Source organism: Bipolaris zeicola (genome assembly GCF_000523435.1).
Source record: "Bipolaris zeicola 26-R-13 unplaced genomic scaffold scaffold_21, whole genome shotgun sequence".
Taxonomy (NCBI): domain Eukaryota; kingdom Fungi; phylum Ascomycota; class Dothideomycetes; order Pleosporales; family Pleosporaceae; genus Bipolaris; species Bipolaris zeicola.
Genome location: NW_006912070.1, coordinates 153,782 through 177,957, shown reverse-complemented (window position 1 = coordinate 177,957; position 24,176 = coordinate 153,782). Strand labels below are relative to the sequence as shown.

Sequence of the window (24,176 nt, the reverse complement as noted above, 5' to 3'; positions counted from 1 at the left end):
ATTGTCATTGGAATAGGCGATACAAGCGTTGCTCATAAGGCAAGGTGCGCGACCACTATTTGTGCGGAAGACAACTAGTCCGAATGCCCAGGTTACATGCCAAGAAATCAGATAATGTAACGCCATTCTATCGCGGTATCCCAGTTACCAAGTACTAAACAAGCCCAAGATCTTACATATTTTACATGTAGCGAGATTAAGTGGCGGATTAGTCCGGGAAGATACGAAGACGTATATAAGACACGGATCTCACGAGGGAACATTGTCGCGCGACCGTTGAACACAGAACTGGGAGACTGGGCACTCTCGAGGGAGGCCTTTTTCATGGTCCAAGGATCATGATAGGCGATACAGCCCCGAAGCATGGAGTTAGATACCTGTATATATCCGACACGGTCTAATATCCTAGCCAAGATATCCCATTTCCCCCGAGCTGAATCCTTCTTGCTGCACAGCCATGAGTCGATGCACCTTTGTCAGTAAGTAAGTGTGTAGCAGTCTGGGCCCCATTCTCCACTCCTTCATGCTAGAGAGTTTGTAATACAAATATAGTTATCGCACTAGCGGATGCGGGCCAATGGCGGGGCGAGAAACCCCCACATGCGGCTAGTAGCCCCTTGTGCCTGTCTCATCATCAACCTAGAACAGAGTCCTTTGAACCACAGCGCCGCGTATCACCTTCGTATCGAAAGCACCTACAAATTTTGTGCGTATGCAAGAAAGGATTCTTCTCTCGTCCCATTGTGGGGGGGAGGCAAGTGGACTTTCTGATATGCCCCCCTAATATATGCGAGTGTGCATGGCACTGCTTGCTCGATTTTCTATCGTCAAACGGACTACTTACAAGTTCCACTCGCAACGAGAACGCTTCGTTGAGGATGCTTACCCCACAGTTAAGGCAGACTTTCTTTCTACTAACAAAGGTACGATCACGCAATGTTAAAACGGATAGCAGACCACGATCTAGCCGTACCGTGCCGCGTTCATGGTCATCGCGTTACTCCATTAAGCTTCCGAACCTAATCGGCTCTACATAAGCACCCGACTCGAAGCGAGCAAGATCTTTGAGTCTTCATACTCCATCAATCTTCGGCGTTCCTAGCCGACGCAGTAGGATACCTCGGCATCACCTGCTTATCTCCAGTCGGCCGCGCGGTCTTTCGTCTTGGCAGTCTTCACATCTCTTGTGGCATCGCAGACATCAGTTCCACCCGCTCGACCCGCTCGAACGCATGCACGAGGATCAAACCACTGGATTTCCATATAAGGCAGGTTACCTTGCGTTCGCGTCTCGGTTCTGATCCCGGATTTCTGCCGAAGCGATGCCGTATCGCATCTACCGATACAAGCCTTTCGGTTCTTCTGCAGTTCTAGTACTGGTGCCTTGATCATGACTCTCGCATTATCCATTTATTATCAAGCGTGGTAGACACGGTGCTCTATTAGGCGCCGCCAAGATCAAGGGGCATCACTATGTCATTCGAGAATCGGAAGGGTATCAAGGGGGTGGATGAAAAGAATACGATCACTGTATAGCCGGACGACAACCGGGCAGCGGTCTTATAGCGTGATCTAGAACTGTAGAAATTATGACGACTAGACCAATTCAATGTTGCTACTTTCGAAGTGGGGCATCTAGTTTGTCCGCAAAGAGGATTCTACGCAGTAAGCTGACCTCTTCGCAGGTCGTTATAACAAGCGGTACCAGCGTCACAGCAAGCCCCATACAACCCCTAGATTCACATTGGCCACTACGCAGCGGCTACAGCAACAACTTTGGTATCGTGACTAGTTTCACCCTCGAGACCAATAGTCTTCCCTTAAACTGGATATAGTATGAGATGTACATGCACACAACGAAGATGTCTTACCCAGCATAATTAAATTCTGACTCGATCTCACATCGAACTCATCACAAGATTGCAAGACAGAAGCCAGAACCATCTTTCTAACTGCTAATACAATCTCAAATTTAGACAGCTTTGATACAGCGCCCAATCTGGGAACGAATCCCTTACCATCAAATGGGTGTACAGTAATGAATGATTAACTGCTTGCTACTCAAACAAATATTTCGCGCAGAGTAAGGAGAGTGCAGACAAAGGTGGAGGTTGCCCGTATTCTCCATAGTGAAACTCATTGCTCGATACAAGCTAAACCGGTTTAATTGTCAAAAGATATGTGAACCACAGTTCAGTTTCCTTATTCCTCTTCGTCTTCTATTGCAAGATAGTCACTGTTGGCGCAGATGACAGTAAGATAGCAGCATCCAATGTCACATGCATATATAGAAGATAATGAAGTTCCCAAAAGAAAATAATTCTCACGATTCTAATGCCGGAACCTCATAAATGGGGGAGCAAAAATGCTTTGATAGCACTAGCAATAGAAGCTAACATACCCCACCCAGTTCCTTCTGCCCAACCGGCCAGCTAGCTAGTCCGTACTTCCCCATCACCTCTCTCACCTCTCTGCCCCCACTTTTACACTGGAAAACATAAAACAAGAAACCGTCACAAACGCCAATCATGCTCATAACTCGTGACCAAATCGCATAAGAAAAGAACGCAGACCCCACAAAGGAAACCAACGCAAACTACTGCAGCAGCGGATCGCGGAAATGCTTCTGGTGGTTATTCCTCCGCTCGTTGCCAGCTTGATATCTGTTCCTCGCACGCTGCTCCTTCTGGCGGTCTCGCTTCTCTACAGATTCGACTTCCTTCTTCTTCGCGTCCGTCACGCCCGTCATGCCGTGCAGCCCGTTGTTGCGGGATGAGATAAGTTGACGCTTGACGTCATGGCCACGACCGCGGAGTTGGACTTGCTGGTCGGCACCGTCCATGTTGGTGTCGCCGTCTTGGTCTTCGGGTGCGGGGAGGGCGCCGGGAATAGCGCGGCGCTGGGCTTCCTCCATACGCTCGGCTACGCCAGGGTAGTTGCGGAGATTCTGGCGGTAGTACTTGTTGAGAGATCGGTGGCCGGCGGTGCGGCCGGAAGGCAGATGCAGCTCGTAGTCGTCGTAGTAGACGGCCTGGGGTGTGTGGTGAGCATGCGAATGGAAGCCATCTGCTGCGCGATGCGGACGCGGGTCGGTATGGCTATGGTGCTTGGACTTGCTGAGGGACTTGTGGCGGTGGCTGCGGTCGATGGGGACAGCTGTGATTTCATCGGTGGGCACGCTCGAAACGGTGCTGTCGGTTTCCCAGCCCTCGTCTTCTTCAGCATTGCTAGACATGGCGGCATCGTCTTCGGTGGTCGTCTTGGTCTCGCGTCTCGCTCCAAGCTTGATTCCACCTCCTGTGGTTGACGAAGAATCGTCTGAATCCTCGGCCTCCTGTTCCCTCTCGTTGAAGTCGGCGGCGTCTGGGTACGAACTTCGGAAGTCGTAGAACTCGCCGATCTCAACAAGCTCTAGCTCAGTTTCGAAGGCAATCATGCAGTGACCGCGGTCGCGCATGTGTGTTTGGATGCCAGAGGCAGTGTGGAGGACCTTGTGGCACTTCAAGCATTCGTGGTAGACATGCACCTTCTCATGCAGGTACTTAATCAGCTCTTCCGGTTGGACAAGGAATTCCTTCTCAGGTATGAACATGCCGTGGAATCGACTCATGTGCGTGACGTTAAGTTGAAAACTGGGAGACTTGTAGTTGCAGAACAGGCAGTCGAGTAGGGGATCAGCAGCAGGCTTGGTAGAGGCGGCGACTGAGCTCTTGTCGTCTTGGGCTCCAGCGGACTCTTCTGACGCGGGAGCTTCACCGTTGAGAGTAGTCTTCTTTACAACATGAGCGAGATCAGATATTTCAGTATCCGCATCGCCATTGATAGTAGCCTCGGACTCGGCCATGGACTCTCCGAGAGAAAAGGCAGAGCTAACCATGGAACCGGTCACGGAGGCGGCATCATCCAAGTGCGCACCCTTTGCCGATTTTGCCACATTCATACGGTGCTTTTGGCTGTTGAGATGATTGTTATAGGCATTCTCGCTAAAGTATGTTTTCTGGCATGCGGAGCACGACTTTTCAAATGAAGCCTTGGCGGCAGTGGCGGCAGCGCTGGCTTTGTTGGCGAGGACCTTCTCGGTGAAGATTTCGGAGGACAGAGGCGGGAGGGAGGCAACGCGGCGCTTGAGGTTGTAGCGATGCCAGTCGGTTTGCATATGCGCCCGCTGCAACTCGCTGGACCGGAAGGCGACCTGACATGTGTTGCAGGTAAAAGGGTGCGTTGACTGGATGTTCGCCTGGGTAGGCACTTGCGACGCCATATCTGCTGCTGTTTTCGAGGATTTGGGTGTGGTTGCAGTCAGAGGGGTGGAGGGAGGCGAGATGAGAGGGGAGAAATAAAAGGCGATTAATAGGTGGGGGTAAGTGTGGGAAACGGTAGCGCGGTTGGGTCAGGCCTTTATGACTGGCCGGGGGGCAAAATTCTCTAACCGGATGATACGGCGCTGATTAATGGGTACCAGAGGCAGTGTTTGAGATGCAGACACTGCGGGCAATGCTGGTCACGGCGGAGCTGGTGGAAAGGGCGCAGCGACGGGGGATGCGGCGAATATTGAAGTGGACGGCCATGACATCAGCTGTGGCGCCAAGCCGCGGGCACATGGCATCCCTGCAGCGGGTGAGAGCCGCATGGCAAGAGCGACCAACCCACTGGCCGCTACTCAGCCCTATGGCCTGTCGAGAACTGCTCGTCTGAGATGAGACGCTCAGTACGTGACCGCTCCAGCGCGCCATGACATTCACCAAAGCACTGCTGGCCACCGTCTTCACTCCCCTTTCGCGCTTAGATGGTTGTAGCTGCCGATGACATGGCCATGTCACAAGCAACCGAGCACCCACGCGTCCCTCCGCGCACCCACTCCCCTCCAACCTTATCCTCCACGGCGATGCTGGGAGAACCGCCAAGGCGTCCGTCACGTGTCCTAGACAGCACCCGATTGATCAATGTTGTAGAGGTGCAAGACCCTCGTCGGGTGTTGGAATGCTCCCAGACGGAGCGCCAGCGCCAGTTCCAGCACCTTGTGCGGCAGTAAGTCCCCCTCGGCTCGTGCACCTTGGGACAATGCGCTGACCACGACAGCTACCTATCCCAGATCCTCTACGGCTGTAAGAGCCCCTACTGCACTACCCCCACTTGCCTCTCGTCCCACAAGCGCAATGCCTCCAAGCCCCACCGTCCTCCTACACACCTTACTGCCACCGCCCTTGCCCACTATCTTGCCAGTCAAGACGACCCCCAGAGAGGGCTGTGTCCTCATGACCTCAACATAGCGCCGTCTTCATTTGAACTGGGCGATAGCTCAGTACAGTTGACACATGGTTTGGACAAGGAATCTATCGCGCATGCTTCATCAGAGCAGCAAGTACGTCAGCATGGAGATAAACGTATTGGGACTGGCCAAGGGGACACGCATGTCCGTCACCAACCTCAACAAGAGCAGGTTAGCACTGTGAGCGAGCTCATGCGCAGGCAACAGGTTAGGAAGGACCCAAAGGCGCTTGGTCAGAATTTGTACGACAGTCTCGCCATGATATATTCCTATACCAAACAAATACCCACTTCCGCCTCCATACTTGCTTCTCTATATCCCTCCCATGACGCCTCTCCCCAAAATGAACACAGCTCCAGGACAAACGGGCATGATAGGAACACCAGTCTGGAGTTGACGCCTTCCATCGAACATATCAGTTTAGCACATGTGAATGCCAAGCCCCACACGCAATGTGAACATTCACAAATGGCTTCTGACAAGGCAGGAACGGGCGCGCCAGCTGCTCAAGTTGTTCAAAATGGCCGACATATTCACAGGATACCTTACCACCCTCTTAATAACAAAGCACGAAGCCAATCCCACACAGATACAGAAAGCACTCCATCCGACGCAGCGACAACTGCAACCATGCTATCCATCTCAAAGTCCGGTAGAAAAAGTTTCACGATTGGAGGAGCGAACCCATTCATTACGAATGATATAAGAAAAACTCCAAAGGCACTAGAGAATCCTAAAGGAGATTCTGCAAGCTCGGACCGAACGGATAACAGTATACCTGTCTTGTCTAGCCTGAGCTGCAGCATTCTAGATGAACTCAAAGAAGACATACGCCCTCGTGGAGACAAAAGATCTGCGGACTTCAATCATCTCGTAGACTTCGATGGCCATCGTCCGAACCGACGAACAAAGCCCATTATTAATCGATCATTATTTTACACACTAAGCGACCCTGAAACGTTGCTCTCATCTTTCCGTGAGAGCAGCGCAGCCTTCAAGGACTCGCCGCTTCCACATCTTGACTCGCATCGATTGGTCATCTCTTTCCGAGACTGGAGCCGCCGGAATGGTGCCCTCATTTTCGATAGCTTGTACTTGTCACTAGAAGCCCTGTTTGCGCCGCCTCCCGAACTCACCCTTCACAAAAGCCCTCGTCTGAGACCATCAATCAAGAGTGCCCCTGCGAACAGTCTGTCGGGGCAAGCAAAAGGCAACGGTAAATCAGACACTCCGCCACGCTACCTCAGTACTGAAGAAGCTGCTCATGTTGTCATGATATGCATACATGCTTTGACCTCATCGGTGCGGAGAGGTCGGCCGCAGACGTGGGCACAAATCCGAAAGTTGCGATCATGGGGTATCATTGTACCCCATGCGTTCCCTGATACCGATACTTTCACAGACCCGCACATGGACATTATTGATGAGCTCGAATATGAGCCCGCATTACGCCTTGCAAATCGCTTGTGTCGCGCAATTGGAACGCGGTGTTGCTTTGAACACATTCTCCATAGTCTGAGCGATGACGATGGAGAATCTCAAACTACTGATCAGTCACTTCTGGATGTTGTCATAGATCATCTGGAAATAGTCGAGCGTGTTGCATTGGTAAACAAGCGCAGACTCAATCGTGATCAGGACAGTGAGAGTGACCCGGGTTGGACTGTGACAGCCACATTTGTAGAGTGGCTGCGAACCGTCTTAATCAAAGAATGGGATAGCAAGGCTGAGATCAACAAATGGACCAGTGTTGGTACTGCCGTGATCATGCTGGATAAACTTCGTAAGCCACCGATATCCAGTCCATAGGACAAGCTAACATTCCCAGATTCGAAACACCAGTCTCTTAACTTGCGCCCCAAAATGTTCGAAATGCCTATCCTGAACGAGCGCCTTAATACGGTGAGTGAGCCTGCTGCATTCGTGGCATGGAAGGAAAAGCCAAACACCCTTCACGTTTTACAGTATACTTGTCTATTCTCCGCTCAACATCTGGTCGCATACTTTCGCACAATCAACTTCTCAGAGATGATGAAGCACTATGACCACACCATGCGCACTCAACAGATGCAAGCATCACTCAAGATGTTTCTTCGAGAACCTTATTGGTGGGTCATTAAGAGTCGCCTGAAAGTTACCCTTAGTGAATACCTCGTCTTGGATGTCAGTCGAGAAGATCCACTAAAAGACACGCTTGATCAATTGTGGGGCCAGGACAAAAGAATGCTTCTCAAGCCGCTCAAAGTAAAGATGGGCCACGGTGAAGGAGAGATTGGTGTCGATCATGGCGGAGTAACATATGAGTTCTTCCGCGTAATCCTGAGTGAGGCATTTAAGCCTCAGCATGGTAAGTAGCTGCGGGCCTTTGTGCATTGAGGCATAACCTAACTTTACAAGGCATGTTCACAATCGACCCGCAAACGAGAATGACCTGGTTTCAGCCCAAGAGTCTCGAACCGCTGTGGAAATTTGAGATGCTGGGTATCTTGTTTAGCCTTGCTGTATACAACGGCATTACGCTTCCAGTTACATTCCCGTTGGCCTTTTACGAATATCTCCAAACTAACGGCAGTCCACCTTATATCCATGCTGTCGAGCAAGACGCCTTGGAATACATCAGAGACGGCTGGCCAGGCTTAGCAGACAGCTTCGAAGAACTACTATCTTGGAGCGACGGCGATGTCGAAGACATCTTCACGCGCGAATACGTCTTCAGCTACGAAGTCTACGGCCAGCGCATCGACCACAACCTTCATCACCCATTCAACAACTCAAGTCCCACTGAAGCACCGGACATGGTAACCAATGAAAACCGCACCCAATACGTCTGCGACTATATCCGCGCCCTAACCCACGATTCAGTCGCCCCTCAACTTCATTCCTTCCTCAAAGGCTTCCTCTCCTGCATCAAACCCAAAAGCCTCCACCTCTTCACCCCCACGACCCTCCGCGCCCTCGTCGAAGGAACCCAGCACATCTCCATCGCCGATCTCAAAAGCTGCGCAAAATACGAAGAAGGATACAGCGCTACAAGCCCCACCATCCAAACTTTCTGGGACATTGTCGAGAAATACAGCCAAGAGGATTGTAGACACCTACTCGAGTTCGTCACTGCGTCGGACCGTGTGCCGGTCACTGGGTACGAGAGTATTACGTTCCATATTGCAAGGATAGGCGGGGCGCCGCATGCGCTGCCCAGTAGCTCGACGTGCTTTGGCAAGTTGTATTTGCCTGAGTATAGGGATAGGGGGGTTATGGAGGGGAAGATGTTGTTGGCTATTCGGAGTTCGAAGGGGTTTGGGCTTGTGTAAGGTGTGCATGGAAGTTTATGCGGTATTGGGTTTTGTTGTTTGGGGATTGGGGATAGAATGGATGGGGGTGGTATCGATATTTCATGCGTATGTATAGATTGTTTTGAAAATAAAAAGAGGGGGGTTAGGGCGGGTAGGGAGTTTCAATGGTATTATTTTTGTACATGCTGGTAGTTGGAATGGGTTTTGTAATGGAGAAGTTGGTGGTACTTGCGGCTTCTCGTTATAATCATGATGATGCATTGTGGTCTACATTTGTAGGCAGAGTCCGAAGTTCGATTATGTTACTGTCCACTTCTATAGTTGCATGTATACCCGCACTGCTGAGGTAGCATAGCGACATTGATCACGTCATGTGTCACGGGCGGCTCCGACGTGCATTTTATAGTGGGAAAGTTATATTTCAGCTATTAAACACGACCAGATCTAAAGGTTCCAGCAGAAACGTCTATGTGAAAGCCACGTAACATCACGTGTCATGTCGAAAGGGCCCACTGTGTGCATCTGGTTTTGACCAGTGCCATATCAAAGGATCTCCAGATTGTTCTCGATCATATAATACATATATTCTATACACAATCTAACTGTTGAATATTCTCACTTTGCTCTTGCAATCCGAACCCTTCGCGTCGATGGAATGACTCCTACCACAGATTTCACTAGAGAACGATCCCTGGACCGCCGCGCAGCTTGTGCAAGACGATATCGCGCTCAGCGCCTATAAATTGTGTTTATGGCCAGTCTCAATGCCACATCAATAATTGCCTTCACTTCTGTACCACTACTGACCGCTGATATGATAAATATCACATTATCATGTTCATTGAATAGCAGATGTTGGGCAGGGGCAGTGCTACGTCGGTGCCTAGACCACCCTTCAACCACCGAATTCAGCCTGCTCATAGAAACACCATCGCCCTTATACCAAAGTACATACACCCTAAAGCGTCTTTTATCGTTTATTGGTATTTTCTAGAAGGCCTCGCGCAGGGAAAGTTCGATGGCTCAAAATCAGTCCCAATCCGACCACCTTCTTGAAGAATCGGACAGGCATATGGATGAGATTGTTCGCACCGGACTCATAAAATACCAGGAAAGACTATCCAAAGGTATCTCTGGTTCTTCTAATATGAGATGTTTCTAATATCACCACCCGACAGATGTATTAGAGCAAACAGTCACTTGGTGTCGCCGTGCACTCATCCTCACTGATCCCCTTATCACCCGTCGGGATATAATCGCTACAAAAGTTCGACTATCGCCTAGCCCATTCGAATGGGTAATACAAGACGATCGCTACCGTAAATGGCTGGATAGTAGTAAGAAACGCGATAGGGACAGAGGCTCACAGCTGCTATGGATCTCAGGCACTCTGGGCACGGACACGACAATGCTATCTGTCTTTCTAACAGAGGAGCTAGAGAAACACACTGCGGTAGCAGAAAACGCAGAATTGGTATTCTTCTTCTACAACAGTGTTACAAGTAACAAGAAGGATTCTCTCCTTGACAAATGACGAGATGGCCGAGGGCCTAGGGACGTCCACGTCAAAAGGTAAAGGATCATTGCGGGGCTCGAAGTCACGTAATGTGCCATCTCGCCAAGGCTAGCCATCTAAGATGGCAGTGCATGAAGAGATGGCAGGACTGGAAGCAATAAGGATATAAGGATAGATAGATTTCATTATTACTCTCGTTGTGGTTAACTTAAATTATACTTTCTTACTAGTTACTTTACTTAACAAGATTATTACCTATTAGTCTATAGCAATATAGATTAGGTTTGTCAACCTATTATTGTCTATCTTATAAGCACGCCCACTCCACTATCTCGCCAGACGATTACCTCACGGAACACTAGCGTAAAGCTCACCGGCCTTAGTGTGGGACCCGGTAAGAGAAATATAGATCCGAACCCCGTGTAACAAACAGAAGCAACACATCTACGCTTATGCTCTACGGACTTATAGGCCAAATTGTCACTAAACGCCCAGAGCTAAGTCAGCACCTATATGGCAACTTGGAACGATTGAATAAAATGCAGGAAAACCTCGAAGCAGCCCAAAGATCTGAAGGAATTTTCGAAGAAACCCCGGAAATGTCTGCATTTATGTTGGACATATTTTGTACGCTTATCAGAGCACCAGGACTAGGTACAATGTTCTGCGTGATTGAAGGATTTGGCGATTGTGATAGGTCTGGCAGCGTGTACAGTCCGCTGTCAGGGGCGATTATGGACTATTTCAACGACAGATATCTTCCGCGGCGGCTTGCGGGTAATTTCATGCTGCTAATTGTCAGCCGCACTCTTTCCCGTCAGCCGCACCGCTGTACAGAAATACGATTATACTCTAAGCAAGCAGTCGAGGACACCGAAACGCTGCTTCCAGAGCATGAGACAGAGTACACCAGCAGTTGTGATGGCAGCGACAAAGAAGTAAAACATCCTTACTCGCTATCTCAAAGGATAGATTCTCATCACAAAGAGCGCGGTGCCAGATTTTCTCCCAAAAGCTTTTTTCAGAGCCATATGCGGAGTCGCCATGCAGAGAGTAGGAGCAGGCTAGCACCCTATATTTGTTCAATTTGCAGCAAAATCTTTGCGAGGAGAACAGATCATCTTACACACATGCTATATGCACACAACCACACAAAGTCGATTACATATGGAGCCAAGCGGCAGGAGCTATCTTCCCAACCCCGAGATGATACGAACAACAATCTGAAGGTGTCAGACGATAATTTCGATCAAGCATCTCCTACATCTCGAGTAGAATCGATTTTGTCATTAGCGTCCATGAGCTCCACAGCGACCGGCAAGCAACAAGAGGACGAGGGCAGGGACGAGGAAGAGAACGAAGTGGAGGAGAGCAAGGATGATGACAGGGAAAAGGTACACTCATTGAATCGAATGCCTGATCTTGTGCCTGAAGTGTATTTACCCATGGAATCCGGAGAAGCATTCATCAAGAAGCGATATCATCGGACGCTTTTTAGTCAAATTCAAGTGGCACTCGACAACTTGTTCATTGCAGCAGGTTTTTTGGAGCCGCCTCTAGAGCCTGGGATGGTTCGTGTGAGATGGATATGCGTAGGTTCATACCGCAGGTGGGTGCAGATTTACAAGCGATTACTGATCAAATATCAGAGATGCGGAGAAAGCTTCTTCGGTGATGTAATGGAGTACCGTCACAATGGTATACATGAACTCACAGACAGGATGAACCGTTCCACCGGTGCTAGTATCACTGTAGCTTCGTACAGCAAGACATCTAAAAACCAAAATTGGAACTTCAAATTCCCTGCTTGGGCAAGGCGGGGTACTGGTACTTCTTCGGTTAAAGCAACGACCCCTAACTCTGGAGGGGGCTTACCGCAGTACAACGCTCCCGATCGTTCTGCTCCTTTAACCTCCTCAGCGCCGGCTACAAATACACCAACAAATTCAACCCCTAGGCTACATCTTCTAGCCTGCGCGCACCGGACTGAACGGAGAAAGTGCCTTTTACAAGATCCCATCGATTCTGTATCCACAGATCGAGCACTGTTCTGCTTCATGAAGCAGCAAATGCGGTGCAATAATAGTCGTTTCCGAAGTATCCTAGCAATGAGAAGTATACAAGGAATGTTTTTTGTCAAGGTAAGTCTTGAATGAGCAGCTTGACGAGAAAGACAAATTTTGAGAAATACAAGTTTCGCCTTCGTATGGGCAACAACGTCGAGGTACGAGACCATAATCCTTGCTGCACCTCAATGAATCCAGCCATTTGTGAGTGCATACCTCCAGCACCAAAGGTCGAACCATCTCAGGACGCTGAATATCGCTGTTCACGACCGGGACCTCTCGCAATATGGCCCCCAGTTTTGTCACAAGACTTAATGCATATGCTTTCCTCGCCACAATGCATCCATGAAGACGAAACATGGGTTCTTGACCAGCTACCGAAAAGAACGGCTGGGAAACTCCAAGTATGCGTAGGAAAACCCGCAGAAGGCTGGGGCATATACTATAAAGAAGGGATTGACTTCGACATGATCGTTGGCGTAGTGTTCGCTGTTTTTCTCTTGGGCAGCCTTCTTTTCGGTATTCTATGGAGTGTGCTAGAGAGGGATATTCAGGGTGCCTTTGATGTTAGCGCCTATGTGGTAACTGCGATCAGCGTCTTTGTAACATGGGTTGCGACTCGTGCGAAGAATCTTGGATAGCTTTTATGCGCAGCGTTGCATCTTTTTAAGTGTGAAAATTGATGATGTATCGGGCAAGCATAGGGAACAGGTATTGAAAGATTATGCAACTTCGCTTTTTCCAAACGTAGAGAATCAATCCTTGGGCTCTGTTATATCCAATCATATTTGATACGCATTCTGAACTTCAACCCCCTAGCCAGCCCTTCACTATATTTGATGATACATGCTCAAATTTTATTGAGAAATGTGACTATGCTACAAATCTATGATCTTTGGTATTACAATACACGGGATCCACCGCTTGCTATTATGCCTAGTTTCTTTTTCTTTTTTCTTTTTAATTCTTAGATTATCTTCGTATAGATAGCTCTAATAGATTGGAATTAATTTAAAATGAGTAGATTTGATTTTTTGACTGGTCTTCGAGCTCGTTCTTCGGTTAGTTTTCGGCTGGTTTTCAGCTGGTTTTAGACCTCGTTTTTCGGCTGGTTAGGCTGGCGGAGATCTTGGTATTTATCACCTAATCAAATGCTTTCTAAAAAAAATAGAGATCCTTAAATGCTTTGTACAATGCATTTTGCATTGGTTATGCCGCATTGTTGCTAGTACAAAACACAAAACTGGAACTCTACCGAGCCATCACCAGAAATCTAATTTCACTCACTCAGTATCATAGCCAGTCTTAATTATACCGAAAATGTCACCCTCTCGGCCTCTCAAGCCGACTGCGATCGTCGGAATGGGTACGTCCTCGTAACGACATTTTTTTTATCAGTGACTAATATTCTACGTAGCATGCAGGTTACCGGGAGATGTTAACAGCCCCGAAGATTTCTGGGATCTCTTGATTGACGGTCGAGATGGCTATTCTGACTTTCCTTACACGAGACTAAACATTGATGCATGGTTTGGTCAAAACGCCACCCGTCCAGGATTTTCCCTAAAGGATGATCTCGACAGCTTCGACAATGATTTCTTCAACATCTCAGCTGTTGAGGCTTCTACCATGGATCCTGCTCAAAAGAAAATGCTCGAGGTCACCTATGAAGCTTGTGAAAGAGCTGGAGTGTCATTGGCCCAGCTATCCGGAACATGTACTGGTGTATACGCAGGCAACTTCTGTCCTGAGCAATGTCTAACAGGCCTTAAAGACTCCGAGTTCATGACAGCTTATACAGCAACTGGCGCTTCAACAGCCATGCTCAGCAATCGCATAAGTTATGCGTTTGACTTGAAGGGGCCCAGCCTTACTGTTGGTACGGCTTGTGCGTCGTCAGGCTGCGCTCTCCATATGGCCTGTTCTGGTCTCCGAAATAACGATTGCGATGCTGCATCAGTATGCGCCGCAAATACCATCAGAAGTGTGGAAGCGCAAATGTTCGTGTCGAAACTGGGCGTATTGTCCCCTACATCAAGATGCCATACGTTCGATTCAAGGGCAGATGGATATACTCGAGCAGATGGAGCTGTAGCTTTCTTTGTCAAGCAACTCTCTCACGCAATCAGAGCTGGTAATCCTATTCATGCAGTTATTCGCGGCACAGAAGTTGGGGCGAATGGATCTGGCGGGAGTATAACAAGTCCTAGTGAAGATGCTCAAATTGTTGTCATACGAAAAGCATACGAAAATGCGGGGATAACCGACATACAAAGTACTAGCTATTTTGAATGCCATGGCACTGGAACTCCATATGGAGACGTAGTAGAGACGCATGCAGTTGGGAAAATCTTTGCGCCCTACAAAACTCCTGGAGAGCCTCTTCATATTGGATCAGTCAAGCCTAATTTAGGGCATTCCGAAAGCGCTTCCGCCCTGACAACATTAATGAGGGTCCTACTGGCCATTGAGGCTAACATTATACCACCCACTATTGTATTCGGAGTCTCAATGAAAAGATAAAGTTTGACGCTCTTCGGCTGAATGTCGTTCAAATTCCCACGAATTGGCCCAAATCATTGCCCAAAAGAGCGAGTATCAATACATTTGGTATAGGCGGTGCTAACGCCCATATCATTGTCGAAGGATTTGAGTCTGCCATGTACAATATTGACGGGTTTCCCGATACTCAAGAAAGCTATGATTGGAGTCAATTCCAGAAGGGAATCGATGTCAGCAGTGCATCTGGGAGCAGCAGCGGATCTCTAACCAACAGTAGTCAATTGACTTTAGATGCTAGTCCAAGCATGTCATAAAACGAGGAACTTGTTCAGGAAAAGGTTATGCCTCTTGAGAGGCCGGTACTCATATTGTGCTCAGCGAAGAGTGCCAATTCACTAAGTCGAACACTGGATGTTGTATCCAACGGCCTCCGATTGGAAAAGCCCCTAGACATCGCTAAAACTCTTGCAAGCCGTTCTCGGTTGGAGCATCGTGCGTATGCCGTTTATGACGGCTTTCAAGAGGCGACATTCCAAAAGGACACAATTTGTGAAGAAATGAAGCTGGGCTTTATCTTCACGGGAGGAGGCGCACAATGGCCAAGAATGGGCGAACAGCTGTTGCAATTTCCAGCCTGCCATCGATCTGTCTAAAGAATTGACAAAGTTATCTCATCTTTACCCGATACTCCTAGCTGGACAGTTGAGGAGATCATGCGTACAGAGCTACCTGTGGAAACGATGAATGAGCCTAGCTTTGCACAGTACATGACCTCTGCGTTGGAGATTGCGTTGGTCGATCTTTTCAACCTTACGCTCGCCAGTGCTTGATATAATCAAAAGCGTTCCTATAGAACTCCCATTCCGGTACGCGGCAGCTGTCAAGCGTAAAGAGGATTCAGCCCTAACATTGCTGAAAACATGTGGGAAGTTGGCTAATGCGGACGTTGATGTTGATACTATCAAAATCAATGGCCCAGGCGGAAAGTTTCTTCCTTCCTTTCCAACGTATCTATGGGATCACCAGATTATTTCACGAGAATGTCGATCACAGCGCAAATGGAGATTGAGGAGGTTTCCTCGGCATGACATGCTGGGCTCCCTTGTACCGGCTCTCTCGCAGGATATACACGTGTGGCGAAACATAATTTCTTCGAGTCAAATACCATGATTAGATGGGTATCGCTTTGGGCAAGATCCTATCTTTCCCACATCTGGTTTTGTCTCCATGATCCTGGAAGCTCTCCGTCAGGTGGATGAAACAGATGAAAAGCAATTCATCATAGAGGACATGGTAATCTCATCTGTGTTGCTTCTAAAAGAGGAGGTAGAGATATTTCTTGTTCTACGCAGATCCGAACTTGGCAACGAGAGGAATGGTAATCGGGTATGGGAGTTCAGCATTTCCACAGCACAAAATGGCCTTTCTACTCAATACGTTAAAGGACGTGCGTACACATCGCTTGCGACGATGGAACTCCCGTGGAAAGAATCATGCGAGAGAAAAAGTTGGGAGTACCAGTCATTGACGCCCACAAACTGGTATGACGAGCTTGTAGCCAAAAGAAGTATCAGAATTGGGGGTTGTTTCCGTAAGATCATCAGTCTAAACTCGGTTCCGCGACACAACGAAGCGTTTGCAAGTTCAAAGCTGAGGCTTCGATCTTGCATCCCACACAATTGGAAAGCTACTTCTTGCTTCCATTAGTCTCTGCAAGGGATTTGCACCAAAACGAGTCATTTCTGCCAGTCTCGGTAGACAGAATTGTAATAGCAAACTCACAAGAGCAAGACTGTATGATCGAACTTAGATCTAAGTCCGATTTTCTGGGCTCTAATCAATTTCACGCATCGACTTTTATGAGCGACTCTGACCACAACATTGCTTTTATCGACGGAATTTGCTACAAGCGACTTCCAAAACCTGATGATTTGGGACGGAGCAAGGACAGCACGAGCTTCTGGCGACTTGCATGGGTAGATGATTACGACGGGTTGACCAAAACCAATGAGAGTGTGTACCTCCCGCCCGAGGACTACAGACCCAAGATTTACGACTACTCTCGCCATCGTCTTTCTCAGCTCGCACAAATGTGGGTGGTTCAGTTTGCCGTTAAGCACCCGGACCTGTTGAAGAAAAGTCCGGCTAGCAAACAACATGAACGATATGTTGAATGGATGAACTGGCTTCTGGAGACTGTCAAGATCAAAAATCCCTCAATATACAGAATGTCTCAAGAAGATCGGGCCATCGCTATAGAAACTGAGAGAGCTGTGAGCGACTCTGGCATTAAACTATCTTGGGAAATATACGGTCATCTACCTAAGCTTATGAATGATACGCGCTCAGCCATCGAGATCATCATAGAAAGTGGCCTCCTGAGTCATCACTATGAGACTCAACTGGTTTACGAAAAGTTCGAGCGATTAGTGGATCTGTTGGGACTTCGTGATCCGTCAATGGAAATCCTTGAAATCGGCGCTGGGACTGGATCCGCAACACAGCATGTACTGAAGTCATTGTCAAGCGATGGCATCCAAAAGTATCGCAGCTATACCTTCACAGACATCTCGCCTTCGTTCTTCGAAGCAGCAGCAGCCAAGTTCTCTCAATATCCCGACATGGGGTACAAGGTATACAACATGGAAAGATCACCGGAAGAACAAGAACTTAAACCAAGCTCCTTCGACCTTGTCATAGCTTCCTGTGTAGTACATGTGACGAATATCGTCAATGTTCTGAAGAGCATTCGTCGACTTCTGAAACCTGAAGGACGTCTGCTCCTTTTAGAGCTCACTGCCGAGCATCACGACATCAACTTTACATTGGTAAGCACTTCTTCCACCAGTGATCTTAAGATTCTTTTAGCTAACAATAGAAAACTAAAGGGTCTATTTCCAGGGGTTTTTGATGGATATGAAGAAGGAAGGAAGCGACATCCCTTCTTGACTCCGGAACAATGGCACCAAGTCCTTCCTCAAGCTGTATTCACCGTCCCTGAAGTCTGCGTAAACGATGTTCCAGAAGAATGGTTCGCCTTTTCGGTACTTACAGCACGAGCGATTGAGTCCGCCAACATCACGCCCCTGGAGGCTACCCATCCACTCCTCATGGTCAGTTTAGATGATCATTCAACTTCCTTGTCCAGAAGAGTCCACTTCCACGCTCAACAACGCGGTTCAATTGCAAACTACACATCTCTCGAGTCCTTCAGTGATGCGGATCTCATGACCTGTACCAGGGAGACCACATTGATCGTCTTAGGCGAGCTGAAACCAGGGCTAGGGAACGATTCATACGATCCTATGCTGTCTAAATTAGAAGAGGCGGTGTTCGAGTGCAACAGTGTTTTGAGGGTGACAAGACGAGGTAGGAAAGGGCGCTGGCAGGTGCCACACAATGTTGTTGACGAAAGCATCGTTTTCCGAGCTGACCGCCCCGAATGCCATATGGTTTCAATTGATTTTGATCCACTCGACGCAAAAGACAATGACATTATCGCACAAGAAGTTCTCTGACGGTATATGATTTTCCCGCATCTTCGGGATGATGAATACATCCAAGAAAACGGCCGATGGCTGATTCCTCGCCTTCTACCTGATCCCCGTTCAGGGGCAAGTTGGGATGTTATTCAAGGGAACTCGGTTTCAACGTCTCCCCTCAAATTGGAAGAGGCTGGCTCATTACAACTCAGCTCTAGGAGTCACGGAAATTCGGCTGAGCTTGGATTTGAGATGTGCTCAGATGACACGCATGAGCTAACCAACGGACTACTTGAGATTGATGTCAAAGCTTTTGGTTTAAATATGGATGTAAGAGATCACTATTGCATGACCGGATGTCGTCAGGGACGTTACTTTGCTGACTCACAGTAGACTTATCAAGGATTATCCGGCTCCCAAGCAACTAATATGCCAAGCTCAGAGATTACTGGTGTCGTTACAGCTGTCGCAGACGACGTTACTAGCTTCGCTGTTGGAGATCGGATATTCGGACTATGGCCGGGGCGGTTCGAGAACAAAGTTCGAGTTCCTGCCATTTTTTGCCAAAAAGCGAGACATGATGACTCCTTTGAGATGGCTGCCACAATGTCACTGGCTTACTGTACTGCATGGCATGCTATCGTGGAAACCGCTCAAACACAGCCAGGGGAGATTATTCTCATTCAGAGTGCTACTGGTGCTGTCGGATTGGCTGCTATCAATATCGCACGCAGTATCGGAGCGAAGGTGTATGCTACAGTTGGTACTGAGGCGAAACGCGATATGTTGATTGACTCAGGAGTCCCTGCTCGAAACATGTTCTCATCGAGAGACATATCCGCCGCAAAAGAGATGGAAGATGCGACGGCTGGATATGGGTTTGACGTTATCCTCAACGTTTCCTCGGGGGTCTACCTGCAAAATGTTTCATGGCCATTGGTTGCTTCTTTCGGCCGCTTTGTAGAACTGCGGCAATCCAAGAACGCACTTATACAAGGTGGCGCCCCTGCGATGAAGAAGTTATCTGAAGACGCTACTTTCATTCAGATTGACATCATAGGCCTGTGCCGTAAGAAACCACAAGTCATCACCCGCATCATGACTGCCATCGGGACAAGGTATCGCGATGGTATTTTCGCCAGTTTGCCTCATACAACACTACCTATCTCACTAATCAAGGAAGCTCTTTCTGATTTTGCTAGATTTGAGCATATCGGAAAGCTGGTTCTACGCTACTCGGGTACCGATGTTGTCCCGGTATTTCCCAGTCTGAAGTTCACTGAGTTCCGCGAAGATGGGAGCTATCTTGTCATCGGCCCATTGACGACAATTGCTATTGAATTCATTCACTGCATGATCCGGAAAGGAGTACGCCGGCTGGTATTTCTAGGATCCAGGCGGTCATTGGGCACTGACAATGTGTTCATTGATGGCCTTACGGCTGCGGGCATTTCTGTAACTTGCGTTCATGGATCTGCAGCAAACATCAATGACGTTCGTCACGCCATGTCTTCTCGTATTTTTAGAATTATCGAGCTCACTGGGCTTCACGGTCCAGAGGGTCCTGACGAGAAAACAGCCTACAGCGAGGATGATAGAGAAGTGACAGAAAAGGCCAATGCTCTGGCTAATCTCCATTCTGTCAGTCTAGAGAAAGGCTACGAGCTCGATTTCTTTTCCATTCTAACTTCAACGCTACCAACCTCGCAAACCATGGATACGTCTTTCGGCCTTGCTGCAAATAGGTTCTATTGATCGAGGATCGACCAAGGCATGCCCTGCACACATATTCACATTGGCACCCCATTTACTGCGGAACAAACGCTCGAACTTCTTTGTGCCGCATTCTCAATCCCATCGCCACCAGGCAAACATTCCCAGGGGCCAATCTATATTCTGTCAGAGGGAGATGAGTCACAACCGAGTGAAGAAAGTTCATGCTATGGCTTAGGAGATCCTTGTCAGTACGTCTTCCTCAACCATCACAAAGCCACAAAGCGAAGGTTAGCCTCGGCAAAAGAGAACCAGACAACCGTATGTTCCCGGGTAGATGGCCAAGACGTCGAAGAAATTGTTGCTGTGCGGTTAAGCAAGTTGTTGTGGATTCCCTTGGAGAAAGTACGAAAGGAAGTGAGCCTAAGCTCCATGGGAATCGACAGCATGATAGCAAGCGAGTTCCGCTTGTGGCTACAACAGGCTCTTAACATCTCAGTCAGTATGCTGGAGCTGTTGTCCCAACAAAAGACAATTCAAAAGCTGGTAACCCAAGGAAACCCTTTAGGAATGGAGAGGGCGAGATTGTCGACTACATGCTAGACATTAGCTGGCGAAAATTTTCGCTGCGGCTTTCGACTCTTGAAGATGTTGTTAATTATTTGTTGGCTGCTGGTAGCCACGAACCTTTTAGTCAGGACTGAACCGACTATTTAGAAAAAAAGATTTCAATCCCTGTGTTACACCAAGCCTTCTTCGAAGTTCCTCAGTTAGTGCGAGGCTGCTTCCGCCTCGTACACGATGCCAAAGCCAACGATGGTATTTCAGATGACAATATCTTCAGATTTGACGGGAATGGCGCTATGATGGGTATCCATACCTCATCAGTAGCAGTCATAGCTTCTGGTTGCCAATCAAAGCTAAAATTCGGGCAGCAGGGCAGCCTGGACTGGGCAACCAGCATAGCTTGTGTCAGCGCAGTTGCCTAGACCCTCTTGTCCTTTATGATCTTTAGCGACAAGAACAACCTCGTTGCCTGGTATAAAGAAGGCAGCGCTCCTCTGGATCATTGTTATTGAAGTCTCTGAGAATAGCTGGACAACAAATAAGCTTAACCCAAAAGTGGCTAGGGCGCTTTAACAATCATACAAAAGAGTGTAATGTTAGAGTCCATCGTTTGCTTATTCTTAATGGTCATGAGAGCTACAATTCACTTGAATTCCAGTCATACTGCAAGGAGTTAAATACTATCGTTCCTTGCAAGCCTTTACCATTCTTCTATCTAAAAATGTCTAAAGCTCCATGTAAGCGTAGTTTACCGCTCGCCACTGACTGTCTTAATTTTCTTTTCTCTTTTTTTCATAATTTCTTAATTATTTCCGTAAAGAAGACTCCACAATATGGAGATAGAGTAAAGTTGAGCGGATCTCACTCCTTCCCAACCTATGCATCCAAAATCCAGATCCCACAAATCCCCAACCACCCGTGGCAATTTACCAATCGCTATTGTCTCGCCATGATCAGATCCGATGTACCCCAAGCGTACTATCATCCCCACATCTTGTTAGTAACCAGAATTAACCAGCAGTCTCCATATGTGATCAAGATCCTGCAGATTCTCAGCCCAAAAAACCAAACTCATTAGTCAAATCACAACGCCTTCAAGTCAAACACTTGCCTCTCTCTATTCCCCACCTCCTCAAACCGTCGGACAAGGCACCTCAATAAAATCCCACACAATCCCTTCGGAATTCCAATCCCTAATCTTAACCCTCTGCCTCACCACACCCCCCGTCTCCTGCGAACAAACTCCCATCGGCAAAAGCTTGTTCTCGACAAGCACCAACAACACATAGCCGCCCTCGGGCCGCTTCCTCACACATATATACTCCCAGTCATTGTGCTTGTCGACAGCGCACCGGATCCAGCCGCGACTATCATACCCCATGTACCGCGCGGAAACCGGGTCGCGGAAGCCCAGCCATCCCCTTCTTTCGACGCAGCGCCAGCGGAAGGTGCCGAAGCCGCCGGGTTTGTCGAGGATGATTTCGCCGTCGAGGAAGGTGATTACTTGGCCTGTGTCGTGGGAGCGGATGATGAATGTGCGGCCGGGCCAGGGGATTGAGGATTGGAAACTTTCCCATTTTTGCTGATCCTTGGAGGTGGTGGGGTTTGAGTTTGTTGTTGGAGGGGTGCAGATGGGGGATGTTGTGCAGATGGTGGGGGAGGTGCAAACTGTTGATGTTTCCGAGTCGACGTTGTCGAAGATGATAGGGTAGGCTTGGGCCATTTTGTAGTCTACTACGTACTATCCGGTGGTTCTGGGTTGATGTTGTGTTGACTTGATGAAAGGACTGTGGTACTACTGGTAACTTTTCACGCGCAAAGGTTTACCTTTTCGCGTGCGTAGTCACACGACAGCGTGGGAAGTTACTGCTTTTGTTGAATCTGTTTATCTGAACATGCGACACGCATTTATTGGCTATTGCAAGAAGAACGATCAAAGTGTTCGTCCTAAGCGCCAAGCCTACCCATGTTAACGTGGCGCACCCACATTGGTTCGTAGGCTGCAGACTACCGTCCACGTTGTGTTTGTGGCGAAGAAAAGAGGGGCCTCTAGCAGAAACGAATTCAAAGGTGGAATGATGAGAACTCCTCAAGTGGTTAATCCTGGGGTCATAAGCTGAAGGGATACCCTATCAGAAGCGCGAAATCGGGTTCGGTTTCCAAAGGGCGGGACCACTACTGTACGGGGACGCACATCAAGTACACGTACAGCTCTCATTAGTGTCATTACTTTCTATTTTAGGATTCAAAAGGCTTCCTCGCATTCAAAGACAGCGCCTTACATTTGCTCATAAACCATCGTACATAACTAACTCTAAATACTCGAAACAACAGCGACTATCCGGAACACACAATCATTCAATTGCCCTTGCCTTCATCGTACAAATTTCGCATTACAAACAACCAAATTAAACATGTCTTGAACTCAGATTACTACACTCACGTCCCCCCAATCTCTGGATCCGGTGTCAACCACGCACGTTCGATATTAACCCTATACGTTGGATGTCTCCGTGCTGCCGTCGGCCCCTTTGTCCTCTTAAACCCGCTATTCCTAAGACTCTGCCGTCTCTGATACCTAGCCATAACAGGTCCTTGTCGCAAGTCTCGCGGCAAAAAATTAGGATTGATTCGGACGCCCGAGCAAGCCATGCAATATGTAATATACTCCTGTACACTTGGTCGTTTTGGTTTATTACCGCAAGGGCACATGCGGCCAATACCTTGAGCCCGACGTTTGAGGATGGTAGCAGCGGAGACGCGCGTGGAACGTCCGATGTCCTGGTTAACATAAAGCCGGGTTCCTTTTATGACGGGCTGGGTGCAGCTGTGGAGGACGTCTTCGGTCATCTGGAAGGGTCTGAAACAAAATTCAAAGAAGAGCACGTCGCGACAGGCATGGCAACAGTCGTTTGCAGGAGTATCAACTGTCCATATTTCGCACATGCAAAGGTTTTGAAGGCCATTTGGTAAAGGCCATTGTCGTATAAACGGACTCGACTGGGCATTCGTGGGGCCTGCTGTTCCTTGACGTAACCAGTATAATTCTACTTCGTCATAGATGCAACTGCGACAAAGCTGGCTACGGATGCCGCTTGCAAGATTAACATTGGAATAACTATTGATGAGTGCACGCTTGTCTGGAAACAAAGGATGCCCTTCATGCTGTCGGCAATTACCGCAAGTCCGAGTTCGATCTTCACCGGCGTGAACACCATCATTGACGTAAGAATTTGGTGTTGGTATATTCACGGCCGCTAATCCCGGGCAGACTTGCTGAGTATCGGCATCGCACTGAACAAGTCCTTCTGGAGCGGGATCTCCAAGACAATGTAAGAAATCAGAGCAATGCCAATCGTCCGTGTCACCAGGTACAATATCCTGTTGCACAGCTCCAGGCGGCGTAGAGCTAGGCTCCTGGGATGTTGTTGTACCTACACTCGATGTCTCCTCAATAATAGTTGGCAATGGCGAGTTGTTCATTTTGGGGTTAGTGATTGGATATTCCTTTGGGGTTCAGCTTGAAAATCACTATATTCTAAATGGAGATGCTTTCTGTGTTCAGCATGCGTAATATATATTGAGAAGTGATAAAAGGTAATTTAAATTCAGAGAAAGATGTCCCTTTGTGAAAGAGCTGTCAAAGGGATTTCTGACAATGCCTTTGTGCAGGATGGATGGCAGCACTAATCGAGGTTCTAATGATCGAGTAACAAACACGGATTTATCGAGGAAGCTGGAACAAAGACTCCTCCGTACAATGACAGG

At 48.2% G+C, this 24,176-nt stretch overlaps 8 protein-coding genes across 8 annotated transcripts; 5 read left to right on the top strand and 3 right to left on the bottom strand.

Annotated features, from left to right (window-relative positions):
- Positions 1-2,596: 2,596 nt before the first annotated feature.
- COCCADRAFT_33944 (uncharacterized protein) lies at positions 2,597-4,261 on the bottom strand (the record flags this gene model as incomplete). The annotated part of the gene is made up of 1 exon (XM_007710747.1): positions 2,597-4,261. The coding sequence occupies one exon, from the start codon at positions 4,259-4,261 to the stop codon at positions 2,597-2,599; it is 1,665 nt and encodes a 554-aa protein (XP_007708937.1).
- A 624-nt stretch (positions 4,262-4,885) lies between these two features.
- COCCADRAFT_33943 (uncharacterized protein) lies at positions 4,886-8,580 on the top strand (the record flags this gene model as incomplete). The annotated part of the gene is made up of 4 exons (XM_007710746.1): positions 4,886-5,028; positions 5,080-7,052; positions 7,098-7,616; positions 7,667-8,580. The coding sequence occupies 4 exons, from the start codon at positions 4,886-4,888 to the stop codon at positions 8,578-8,580; spliced, it is 3,549 nt and encodes a 1,182-aa protein (XP_007708936.1).
- A 1,153-nt stretch (positions 8,581-9,733) lies between these two features.
- On the top strand, positions 9,734-10,779 carry COCCADRAFT_69933 (uncharacterized protein; the record flags this gene model as incomplete). The annotated part of the gene is made up of 2 exons (XM_007710789.1): positions 9,734-10,057; positions 10,480-10,779. Coding segments are annotated over 2 exons (624 nt in total), but the record flags the coding sequence as incomplete, so codon positions are not given.
- Positions 10,780-11,376: 597 nt separating this feature from the next.
- Positions 11,377-12,785, top strand: COCCADRAFT_87251 (uncharacterized protein; the record flags this gene model as incomplete). The annotated part of the gene is made up of 3 exons (XM_007710788.1): positions 11,377-11,670; positions 11,728-12,219; positions 12,273-12,785. The coding sequence occupies 3 exons, from the start codon at positions 11,377-11,379 to the stop codon at positions 12,783-12,785; spliced, it is 1,299 nt and encodes a 432-aa protein (XP_007708978.1).
- A 679-nt stretch (positions 12,786-13,464) lies between these two features.
- COCCADRAFT_2246 (uncharacterized protein) lies at positions 13,465-14,667 on the top strand (the record flags this gene model as incomplete). The annotated part of the gene is made up of 2 exons (XM_007710719.1): positions 13,465-13,510; positions 13,562-14,667. 2 exons carry the CDS (start codon positions 13,465-13,467, stop codon positions 14,665-14,667), a joined length of 1,152 nt encoding a protein of 383 aa, XP_007708909.1.
- Positions 14,668-15,873: 1,206 nt separating this feature from the next.
- Positions 15,874-19,883, top strand: COCCADRAFT_23538 (uncharacterized protein; the record flags this gene model as incomplete). Its single annotated transcript, XM_007710730.1, has 5 exons — positions 15,874-16,237; positions 16,354-17,474; positions 17,535-18,015; positions 18,259-18,458; positions 18,522-19,883. The coding sequence occupies 5 exons, from the start codon at positions 15,874-15,876 to the stop codon at positions 19,881-19,883; spliced, it is 3,528 nt and encodes a 1,175-aa protein (XP_007708920.1).
- Positions 19,884-21,540: 1,657 nt separating this feature from the next.
- Positions 21,541-22,131, bottom strand: COCCADRAFT_23537 (uncharacterized protein; the record flags this gene model as incomplete). The annotated part of the gene is made up of 1 exon (XM_007710729.1): positions 21,541-22,131. The coding sequence occupies one exon, from the start codon at positions 22,129-22,131 to the stop codon at positions 21,541-21,543; it is 591 nt and encodes a 196-aa protein (XP_007708919.1).
- A 716-nt stretch (positions 22,132-22,847) lies between these two features.
- On the bottom strand, positions 22,848-23,891 carry COCCADRAFT_87367 (uncharacterized protein; the record flags this gene model as incomplete). Its single annotated transcript, XM_007710787.1, has 1 exon — positions 22,848-23,891. One exon carries the CDS (start codon positions 23,889-23,891, stop codon positions 22,848-22,850), a length of 1,044 nt encoding a protein of 347 aa, XP_007708977.1.
- Positions 23,892-24,176: the final 285 nt, after the last annotated feature.